Source organism: Trichomycterus rosablanca, chromosome 2, assembly GCF_030014385.1.
Source record: "Trichomycterus rosablanca isolate fTriRos1 chromosome 2, fTriRos1.hap1, whole genome shotgun sequence".
In the NCBI taxonomy this organism is placed as follows: Eukaryota; Metazoa; Chordata; class Actinopteri; order Siluriformes; family Trichomycteridae; genus Trichomycterus; species Trichomycterus rosablanca.
The window spans coordinates 7,972,622-7,984,297 of record NC_085989.1 but is presented as its reverse complement, the minus strand read 5'-3'; the positions used below and the strand labels follow the sequence as shown (position 1 = coordinate 7,984,297).

General features: G+C 42.0%; 1 protein-coding gene across 2 annotated transcripts; it reads left to right on the top strand.

Annotated features, from left to right (window-relative positions):
* The first annotated feature begins 9 nt into the window (after positions 1-9).
* tomm40l (translocase of outer mitochondrial membrane 40 homolog, like) lies at positions 10-10,781 on the top strand. Of its 2 annotated transcripts, none has more exons than XM_063010800.1 (10): positions 10-115; positions 3,829-4,034; positions 4,687-4,754; positions 4,983-5,075; positions 5,991-6,092; positions 6,204-6,309; positions 6,391-6,513; positions 8,324-8,400; positions 8,653-8,755; positions 10,000-10,781. In XM_063010800.1, the coding sequence occupies exons 2-10, from the start codon at positions 3,830-3,832 to the stop codon at positions 10,137-10,139; spliced, it is 1,017 nt and encodes a 338-aa protein (XP_062866870.1). In that variant the 5' UTR covers positions 10-115; position 3,829; the 3' UTR covers positions 10,140-10,781. The 2 variants fall into 2 exon arrangements, with proteins under 2 accessions (XP_062866870.1, XP_062866864.1); XM_063010794.1 differs by lacking the exon at positions 10-115 and adding an exon at positions 1,870-1,897.
* The last annotated feature ends 895 nt before the right edge of the window (positions 10,782-11,676 follow it).

Below are 11,676 nucleotides of genomic sequence, written 5' to 3'. Positions count from 1 at the left end.
AGACAGGAATACCCCCTGGACAGGGCACCAGCTCAAGACATAGCCAGGTGTCTTGAGGACCCCCCCCCAGCCAGACGATCGCACAGCTGAGATTGGAGCTCAGGTCACAGCGGTGGTGAGCTAGGATAATAAGATCTAAAGAGTAAAAATGCCACAGCGAAACTAGGAATGGTCTGAGTTGAATGGTTTAAGAACAGTAATGACAGAAGCTGTTGTGTAATTACTTTCTTGCACTCTGATATTCTGGTCTTTGAAATTCCTCACAGAATTAAGGCGGTTGGTTGATTGGGAAATAATGCAGAATGTCAAGAAGCAGAAATTCACATTGACTTTAAAGTAACTATCTTAATAAAAGTCAATCATGAATTGTGGTTGAACAGACCACAAGCTAAGAATGTTTTATAAATCAATAATTATATCTCGGGTAGTTCCAGCTCTGCGATCTGACTTTAAAAACAATCTGATATTTTATGCGATCACACCTTTTTTGCCATACTGTATTACTTTGCCCCTAAGTTGCTAATTAAGAGAATTTGTCCTGTCGGTTCTGCAAGCTGTTTTAAAAATGTATTATGGTATATTGGACAGTATAACATATTGAGATCCTTTAAGACAATTGCCAAAATTCCCATGATTGTTGAGTCCCAGCAAATTAAAAGTTTTTTTTACGACAGAACTTTGATAGAAAGGGTAAAGGGGAAAAAGCCCCTTCTCGATTAAACGAACATAGCAGGCATGACTAGATTATTTACTATTTACTAGGATTGTAACATCATATTTTACACACTTTGGTTACATTCATGAAAAGACAGGTTACACGAGATTAGTCCGTTCAAGTCTTTAATGTCAAGTATGTCTCTGGACTGTGGGGGGGGGAAACCCACTCAGACAACATGCAAACTCCACCCAGTATGCTCCACCTGGGAATCAAACCCAGGACCTTCTTGCTATGATACGACAGTGCTGCCCTGCATGACTGGGTTGCAACTTCTCCTCTTCTGCCTGGTGCTCCATCCTCAGCACCCTTCTCTCTCCTCTGCACATGCCCAAATCGTTTCAAACACACCTCTCTTGGTTTGTCTTCAACTGGCTGCAGTCAGTAATTGTATTGCCACAAAATATATGGTTGAATTTTAAAAATAATCAATGAATGTACCAGAACCATAGTTTTGTTTACCATAGTAAACAAAGTACTAAGTGAGAGTGAGTGTACACTATAAACCTTTTAGTTCATCTTTCATCCATTAATTTTAGTTAGCCACTCCATCCTGGTCAGGGTCACTGAAACTCTGAACGCAATGTATACATAGGAGCAAAGAATATTAAGGGCCTTGGTCAAGGGCCCAACAGTGGCACCTTTTGATTGATAGCCCAAAGCTCTACCCACTAGGCTACCACTGTGCCTACACATACACTCACTCACCCATTTACACTTTCACAAGTAGGGACAATTTATTTACCAATCCACATACTAGCAAAATAATCGAAGGTGAGGATCGAACCCTGTAATAAGCGGCACCCACACCGACAGCTGCGCCACCTTGCCGTCCTTTCACATGGATTAGAACAGGACTGAAATTGTGGTTGTTGGCCTTACGTTACTCATAACCGAGGGCTGAATTCCAAATGCGCCCTTATTCCCTACACATAAGCACTATATTGGGTATGTAATAGTTCAAGATGCTTCCCTATCTAGTGCACTCTGCATCACCTTTGAAGTGATTTGAATTGGAACCAAAATCTGTAACCAGAAGTTGCTTTGCGTGTCCGGTGATTGACAGTGAGTGGAGTCCCTCCTGTCCAATCATAGAGCGGAATAAGCAAAGAAGGCGGGACATATGTGTCGGAGCTGCAGTGTTCGTCCGGGTGAAGAGTTGTCCTCTGTGTGAAGTACAACGTGAGTAACACTGCATTGAGAATGAATGGGAATGAACAGTTTGTTGTAATGAATATTATGAAGCGTCTATTAGCAAGTGTTATTTCTGAAATGTTATCGGTTCTGTTCTTTTACCTGTAATAACATTTATTTTAAAGTCGGCTTTATGATGCACGTGTGTGTGTGTGTGCGCGTGCGCGTGTGGCGCTAGCTAATGCAGTCAGTAGTTTAGTTGACATCATAGCATGATGGTGACACTTAACCAAAACTAAATCATAAACTAAATATACGTGCTGTATTTTTATTTGGTGAATATTGATCAAATAAGACAAAAAGTTGGTGCATGTCTTTATTCATACGTTAAAAGTCACCCCTTGTTTTTATCCTTGGAAGGTAAAGGGTCAAACCTGTAAGGTTCTATGGTTGTGATGTCACTTCCTGGCAAAGAGACATTTTTTAAACAGGTCATCCAGAATTAGTAAGTGCAGAGTAATATAAGCAGGTTTTGACTTTCCAAAGACTTTAATCGCTGCATATGGACTATATCATCCTAATGTATCCTGAAACAATACATAAACATGAACATATTAAGAATGTGTTATTTAGAGTACTAATATGAAGATCTGGGTGGCACGGTGGGTAGCATTGTCGGTGGGTAGCACTGTCACCTCACAGCAAGGAGGTCCTGAGTTTGATTCCTGGGTGGAGTGGTCCGGGTCCTTTCTGTGTAAAGTTTGCATGTTCTCCCCGTGTCTGCGTGGGTTTCCTCCCGGAGCTCCGGTTTCCTCCCACAGTCCAAAGACATGCAAGTGAGGTGAATTGGAGATACAAAATTGTCCATGACTGATGAATCGTGTAACCAGTAGGGACGTAACGATACACTCTACCGGCAATGCAATTCATGTTACTGGGTTCACGATACGATTTTTTCCCCGATTTTTTTTAACAAAATGAAATTGAAGACAAATTATGACAAAGTTTCTTTTTATTATTTCTCTTTAAAAAATAAAATACTGTATTTGTGCTCATCTTTTATTTATCTAAATAATGAATGTCCTTTTATTTCTGAGGTAGGTCCAAACTATGCAAAACAATGCTGCACATTTCTCATTTTGTGTAAAAAAAAAAAACAACTGAAATTTTAAAATAAATCCAACATTAAATAAATAAATGAATAATACAAATTTAAAAAAGTATCCTCGCATAAATAAATTTGGCTGGAAAATTCCGAACCTGGCAACCCTGTAGTGTCGTCAACCAGGTGAGGTGAATAGCGCCAGTGCCCTCTGCTGTTTAAAGTGAATATTGATTCATTATACATGTAAACCGATTTAAATCGTTACACATGTGAATTGATTTTTAACTGTGTCGTGGTGCATCGTTACATCCCTAGTAACCAGGAACAACCTGTCCTGTCATTATTGTAACCAAAGTGTGTAAAACATGACGTTAAAAAAACCTATTAAAATAAAATGAAAAATATGAAGACTCGTGTCATAAACCCAATTCCAAAGAAGCTGGGACAGGAGGTAAAACCCAAATGAAAACAGAAAGCAGTGGTTTGTAAGCTTATTACAGGTATTTATACCTATAAAAATAGCACAGAAGTTATGTTTTATTTTATGAAAGTTAAGAAGGTTGACTTGGGATGCCCTTCCCTCTTTATCTGAGCTCGAGATTGGCACTAAGAGTTCACTGATAGTGGTATGTATTCCCTTAATGGCCTCCTAAAGTTCGTGTAACACCATACGTCTTGAAAAATATATTTGTGAGCCCAGCCCGGGATTCAAACTTGGCATTATGCCGCCACACACGCTGACACAAAAAGCAAAATAATAGTTTTTAAACATCTCACATTGCCAATATTGCATTTTTAATGTACTAAAGATTCCTTTAACACATTTTACCCAATCTCCATCTCTGACCTTGATCTTTCTCCTTGATCTTTTCAGAATGGGTAATGTCTTGGCTGCCAGTTCACCCCCTCCACCCCCACCAGTGCAGGCTGGGCCGGGATTGATTTCTGTCCCTGCAGGCTTTACCATGCCATCAGTCTCACCGGTCTCTCCTGCTGGCAGCGCTTCTAATGGGCAACCGGAGGCTGAGCCGTCACTTCCGAACCCGGGTGCTTTTGAGGAGTTCCATCGCAAAACCAAAGGTGCGCAAACCTCATTTCAGGTCTTTTCTCCTGTGTTCTACTATCACGGCACCTGTTAGTGGGTGGGATATATTAGGCAGCAAGTGAACATTTTACCCTCAAAGTTGATGTGTTAGAAGCAGGAAAAATGGGCAAGCATAAGGATTTGAGCGAGTTTGACAAGGGCCAGATTGTCATGGCTAGACGACTGGGTCAGAGCATCTCCAAAACTGTAGCTCTTGTGGGGTGTTCCCGGTCTGCAGTGGTCAGTATCTATCAAAAGTGGTCCAAGGCAGAAACAGTGGTAAACCGGTGACAGGGTCATGGGCGGCCAAGGCTCGTTGATGCATGTGGGGAGCGAAGGCTGGCCCGTGTGGTCCGATCCAACAGACGAGCTACTGTAGCTCAAATTGCTGAAGAATTTAATGCTGGTTCTGATAGGAAGGTGTCAGAATACACAGTGCATCACAGTTGCAGGGCTGTTTTGGAAGCAAAAGGGGGACCAACACAATATTAAGAAGGTGGTGATAATGTTATGCCTGATTGGTGTATCAAGGGAGTATCAATTAGAACTACATGAGTGCTTTTTAATCCTTATACCCTTGTATGTAGAATAAATCTGGGTTGCAGCATTTTTAATCACATTGTCAGTTGAATCTGTTCTGTTCTGCAGAAGTGTTTCCTGTGCAGATGGATGGAGTTCGACTCACTGTCAACAAAGGCATCAGCAACTTTTTCCAGGTCAGTCTGTTGTTTATTTCTGCCCAAAGACTTTGCAGTGTTTCTTGTCATTAGCCTCGTCTGGCATTTATTTATTCAAAATGTTTGGTGTGAACTATTGAATTTTTCAGGTTTTATGATGTAAAATAACTATTCTTATTTGTTATGGCTTACATTTGCATCACATCAATGTTTTTTGCTAAGTGATTAATGGAAATGTTTTGTTTGTTGTTGTTGTTTTAACCACAGGTCAATCACAACATCATGCTGAGCACCCAGGGGGACTCCAGTTATAGATTTGGGGCTACATATATAGGGACCAAGCAGACAGGACCAGCAGAGGTAAGTAGAGACTGTGTTTATATTGTGACTATGTTATATGTTTTATCTAGGCTAAGGCACAAACACAGTAGGGTTTAGGGATGTAACGATGCACTCTACCCACAATGCGATGCAATTCACGATACTGGGTTCACGATACGATTTTTTCCCGATTTTTTAAACTGAAATTGAAGACAAATTATGACAAAGTTTCCTTTTATTATTTCTCTTAAAACAAAGAAAAGAAAATACTTTATTTGTGATTATCTTTTATTAATCTAAATAATGAACGCCCTTTTTTTCCAAGCCCAATTTGGCTGAAAACCCCCGAATCTGGCAACCTGGCGTATAGTGCCAGTGAAGTCAACCAGGCGAGGTGTATAGCACCAGTGCCCTCTGCTGTTTAAAGTGAATATTGATTCATTTTACATGTCAAATCGATTTGAATCGTGGAATTTTTGAATCTTGTGGTGCATCGTTACATCCCTAGTAGGGTTGTATTTGAATTGCCAAGGCCCCGCAACCTGTCCAGGGTGTGTTACTGCATTGCACCAAGTGATTTCATGGAAATCGGACCCGCCGATGACCCTGACCAGGATAAAGAGGTGGTAAAATGAAATTGAATAAAAAATAGACAAACGAGTTGAAAACTTAAGTAATAAAACATGGTTTTGACAGATTTGTGTCTTGGCCCTCAATTGGCACAGCATTAAAGGACGCTAGCCAACTACTGCTGAGATCCAGGGTTTAAATCGTAGCAGTGCTCCCAGCCAGTCCACTGCGTCTGCTTGGACTCTATTGGGGCTGGCCAAAACTATTCATTGCTTTCTCAGTGCTGGATTCACACCCAGAATGTGCCATGTCTGGTTTGTTTAATGGTATGGTATGGCAAGTGACCCCTAGATATTAAATTAATAAATACATTCATTTTTACAGACATTTCCCGTGGTGGTTGGTGACATGGACCACACTGGCAGCCTCAATGCCCAGATTATTCACCAGTTAAGCTCCAGAGTGCGCTCCAAGCTGGTTTTTCAGGTAAGAGTGTGTGTTGGGGTTGGGGGTAGTGACCCCGGTTCATGCCACCTTTTATTTAGTGCATCATTTGGCTCATGTTGGCTGCTTGTTGGTTTTCCATTGTCCAATTAGACACAGCAGCAGAAATTTGTCAACTGGCAAGCAGACGCTGAGTTTAAAGGAGATGATTTTACAGCTGCGCTGGCGCTGGGAAATCCAGATGTGGTGGCTGGATCAGGTAACAAAACATGCCAAGGACATACCTGCTATTCCAGCATTCTACCCAGTTTTTGAATCGTCATTTTTTTCTTTCTTTCAGGCATTGTTGTAGCTCATTATCTCCAGTCCATCACTCCTTCCTTGGCATTAGGGGGAGAGCTGGTGTACCACCGCAGGCCGGGGGAGGAGGTTACGGTCATGTCTTTGGCAGGAAGATACACAGGTAGTGGAACAAATATCTCACAGTACCGTATTTTCCGCACTATAAGGCGCACCTAAAAGCCTTAAATTTTCTCAAAAATCTGCCGTGCGCCTAATAATCCGGTGCGCCTTATGTGTGCACTGAGTTCCAAAATCTGTAAAAATGTTGTTGTGCGACTTTGGTAAGCGCTCCTCTTGATTGACTATCGGACCATTTCCCGCTGACACAGGGACGTAATACGTACACTACAAACGCTGGCAGCGATAAACCAATCAGAGAACATTACGTAATACGTACAGTACGTACGCTTACCTCTGCCATGCCACCTTTGCTTCCGTTACCTTTTTTTTTGTAGACCGTATGTTTTAGCATGCGCCTTATAATACGGTGCGCCTTATGTATGTGTTAAGTACAGAAATAGACCCCGTAATTGAGACTGCGCCTTATAATCCGGTGCGCCTTATAGTGCGGAAAATACGGTAATTGTTTTTTTATCTTCTGATTTTTTGCTACATACTAAATAGTATACAGTTCCCCAAATTTAATTCCCTCCACCACTGCAAACCCTTGCCCTGACCAAGAAAAGACGCAAACCAGTCATCTGGCCAAACTAATTTAGCACTTATCAAAGTCACATGTGCTTTGAGTCAACTCTGCTATCAGCCAGCCGGGCGCCCACACAGACACGCGATTGGTTTGAATGGCTAAATCACTGGGCAATTACGACCTCAGCTGACCGTTTGATGTGCCTTCTGATCACAGATATCAGTGCGTGGCTTTCCACACGCAATACTGCACTCTGTGAGACCCCATCCCTAGCAGGCAAAAAGAAGCGATTGGCAGCTGTGTATGTGTGTTGGATAGGGCACGTAACAATCTCAGCCTTCCTTGACTAGGGGTGGGGGTGGCGGCAGCGATTAGAAAGAGATAAGTTCCAATTGGCCATGACTGAAGTGCATTTACATTTACCGCATTTAGCAGACGCTTTTATCCAAAGCGACTTACAGTACTGTGACAGTGTTTTGTCTAAGCAATTGAGGGTTAAGGGCCCAACAGGGGCAACCTGGCAGTGGTGAGGCTTGAACCAGTGACCTTTTGATTGCTGGTCCAGTACCTTAACCACTAGGATACAACTGCCTTTGTAACTGCCCTCTGGGTGCCAAAAGGGAAAAACGCTCAATAAATAATAATAAATAAATAAAAATATAGGTGCCCAGGTGGTGCAGTGGGGGTATTTTGCTAGCACACCAGCACTGGGATTCTAAACCTTCTGGGTTTAAATCTCAGCCCTGCTACTGGTCGGCTGGGCAGCCCCTAGCGGCCACAATGGCAGTGCCTGCAGCAGACAGAGTTGGCCACTGAAGTCTGCTGGGTTAGGACACTGGTTAGTAGCTCGAGACGCCTGTACAGAGGTAGGGGGACGCTGGGGTCGGTGCAAGACTCTCCATGCGCAAAACACACGCAATAGGGGTCGGTGGGTCACTTACAATTAATACTGGTGGTCTTTTTTTTTCACAAATGGCCGGGCATGCATGGCCTGCATGATTTTGATACCAGCCAGGCTAAATATCTTAATGAGATTTAACTGGTGTAACTTGTCTTTGGTTGGTATAAAAACCTGCGCCCATGTTCAGCTTTATGGACGAAGTCGAGTACCAGAAGGCTACCTGATCAAAAGATAGAGATGCTACCATCTCATTACTGGAAAGGAACCTTAAAAAAAAGAGGGTTTCTCGTGATCAGATGACTTTAGTGCAGGTAAAACACGTGTGTGTGTGTGTAAATGTGCTTTTCAGTTTCAGCCAGTGTGTCTTCTTTGTTCTTTTTCCAGGTTCCAATTTTATTGCTACGCTTACACTAGGAGGAGCTGGTGCACAAGCTTCATATTATCACAAAGCCAACGACCAGGTAAAGTCTCTTTAAATGATTGGTAAATAACAACATTTTACTAATTTACGTTTTGTTGGAGTGCATCATTAAGGTAAACGATCATGGTCAGTTCAAATAAATGTGGTCAGACAGTAATCAGTCAATAATCAGACAGACACCTTTAGAAATGAGTTAATGTCCTCAGTTGCTTTGACTATTAGCTGTATTTGAAGTATAATATCTTTTGTATACATGATGTTTACTCATGATGTTTTTTGTTTTGCTCTGTAGCTGCAGATCGGTGTGGAGTTTGAGGCCAGCACTCGTATGCAGAACACCAGCGTATTGTTTGGCTACCAGCTCGACATCCCCCAAGCCAACCTGCTTTTTAAAGGTTCAGCAACCACACACATAATTAACATTACCAGATTTTGTGGTGTGTTTAGTTCATGTTTGGTCGGGATAATAAATACACAGAATATATTACACATTCCATCTTTACGTACACTATATGACCAAAAGTAAAAATTTTCAGCCATTCCCAGGAAGTCCTTGGTTATTTTAGCAAAACAATACCAAGCTCTTATTCTATATTCACTAAAACAGAGTGCCTTTTTTAGACACAGAGTGCATGTGCTTGACTGGCCTGCCTGCAGTCCAGATCGGTCTCCTATTGAAATGTACGGTGCAGCATGAAGAGGAGACTAAGACAACGGGGACACAGACTGTTGAGTAGATATAGTGTCTACTAGTGGGTAGAGCTTTGGGCTAGCAATCAAAAGAGTGTGGGTTCAAATCCTGGATCTGCCATGCATCCACTGTTGGGCCCTTGAGTAAGACCCTTAACCCTCTGGGGAGCTGTACAATGATTGATCCTGAGCTTTGACCCCAGATTCCCCAGATGCTGGGATAAAAGCCCTTTGCACTTTTTGTGGTGGGCAAATCAAATGTGTCCATTCTCCAAGACCCAACGTAGGCTATAGGCAGTTTAAAAGAGATCTATGTGACATCACAGGAAATCTCTGATATACCAATAGCCTATTGATTTTCCCTGTCCTATCACGTGTGATTGGTTTTTACTTTTCTCTATGCCAGGGATATATACCGCTAGCACACCAGCACTGAGATTCTGAACTCCTCGGTTTGAAACTCGGTATTGCCACCGGTCAGGGTGCCATCTACCGGGCATAATTGGCAGTGCTTGCAGCAAAAACGTCTCTGCTAGGGCGGGATGACCAGACTATGTGGGTGGGGTCTTCGAACGCTGTGTAAGGACCCTGATTGGCAGATAAAGAGGCGCCTTTGCAGAGTGCATGGGTGAAAAGGGTCTGCACACGGGTCTAAGAGCAGAAAATATACCCTCCTTGAATGCAATCAGGGATTCCCAGCAGTGGAAGACAAATTGATTATGCTGAATTGGGGAGAAAATGCATAAATACATAGAAAAAAAAACTTTGCTCTAGGCTCACTGAGGCCCCCTAGGGATCCTAGGCCCTCTGGTTGAGAGCCACTGGTGTACAAGAAGCTGCACACCAGTATAATCAATATTTATTATTGTTTATTATTGCAGTATTGAGCAGCATGTGTCCTGTTTTTATCTGTAACCTTGTTCATTTCTGTATGTTTTTTTCCCTCCAGGTTCTATAGACAGTAACTGGGTTGTAGGAGCTACGTTGGAAAAAAAGCTGCTGCCTCTTCCTCTGTCTCTGGCACTTTGCTCTTTCCTCAACCATCGTAAAAACAAGTTCCAGTGTGGCTTCAGCGTGACCATCGGCTAAACCAGCTGCTGCACGTTCAGAATATATGAGCTGAAACACACATACGGACAAGATACGGACGCTCTTTTATATGAATGTGGTTTGTTGTCTTAGAGCTGGTATTCAACCACAACTGACCTCACGTCTGTGATGTAAATTCTAGATTAAAAGTGTGTGGAGAAAATGCGAGTTAAAATATATAGACAACATTTAATATGAATGTAAATCATTCATAGACGACTTTCAAACGTTATGTGTAATTCTAATCAAGTGTTTTTTTTTGTTTTTGCTATTTGTGATTCTTTTTTACTTTAAGATGTGGTATTAATTTAAATGAAACTTTTATTACTTTTCTTGTTAAGTCCGTATTGGGTTTCTTTGACTCTTTTTAACCTTTGTGTTCTGTTGTCATGTTTACGTTCACTTTACTGCCTAGTTTTTGGGCTCCCAGAGATCCCAGTGTTGTGTGGGTAAAATAAAATTATATTGAGTTTAAAATTAACCAAATTAAACTGGAAGAGGTGGAAGATTTTGTAAAGGGTTGTACGTGTTTGTGAGTGTGTGTGTGTGTGTGTGTGTGTGTGTGTGTGTGTGTCAGCTGTCCCCTCATCACTAGACAGAAACTAAAAACATGAAAATAAATTGCATTCAATAATTTCCAAACATTTCGTTCATTCATTGTCTGTGTTACCACTGCTTTATCCTTTTCAGGGTCGCGGTGGGTACAGTTCAAACACCCTGGACAAGTCGCCAGTTCATCACAGGGCAATTTAAGTAGCTCTAATTAACCTGACTTATTGTCTTTGGACTGTGAGGAAACTGAAGCACCTGGTGGTAACACACAGACAGGATCGTTCCAGACTGTCCCTTAGATGTTTTTTTGTTTGGGGTTGTAGATGATGAGGTTTATCTCCACATATACAGTGTATCACAGAAGTGAGTACACCCCTCACATTTCTGCAAATATTTTATTATATCTTTTCATGGGACAACACTATAGAAATAAAACTTGGATATAAGTTAGAGTAGTCAGTGTACAACTTGTATAGCAGTGTAGATTTACTGTCTTCTGAAAATAACTCAACACACAGCCATTAATGTCTAAATGGCTGGCAACATAAGTGAGTACACCCCACAGTGAACATGTCCAAATTGTGCCCAAAGTGTAAATATTTTGTGTGACCACCATTATTATCCAGCACTGCCTTAACCCTCCTGGGCATGGAATTCACCAGAGCTGCACAGGTTGCTACTGGAATCCTCTTCCACTCCTCCATGATGACATCACGGAGCTGGTGGATGTTAGACACCTTGAACTCCTCCACCTTCCACTTGAGGATGCGCCACAGGTGCTCAATTGGGTTTAGTCCATCACCTTTACCTTCAGCTTCCTCAGCAAGGCAGTTGTCATCTTGGAGGTTGTGTTTGGGGTCGTTATCCTGTTGGAAAACTGCCATGAGGCCCAGTTTTCGAAGGGAGGGGATCATGCTCTGTTTCAGAATGTCACAGTACATGTTGGAATTCATGTTTCCCTCAATGAACTGCAGCTCCCCAGTGC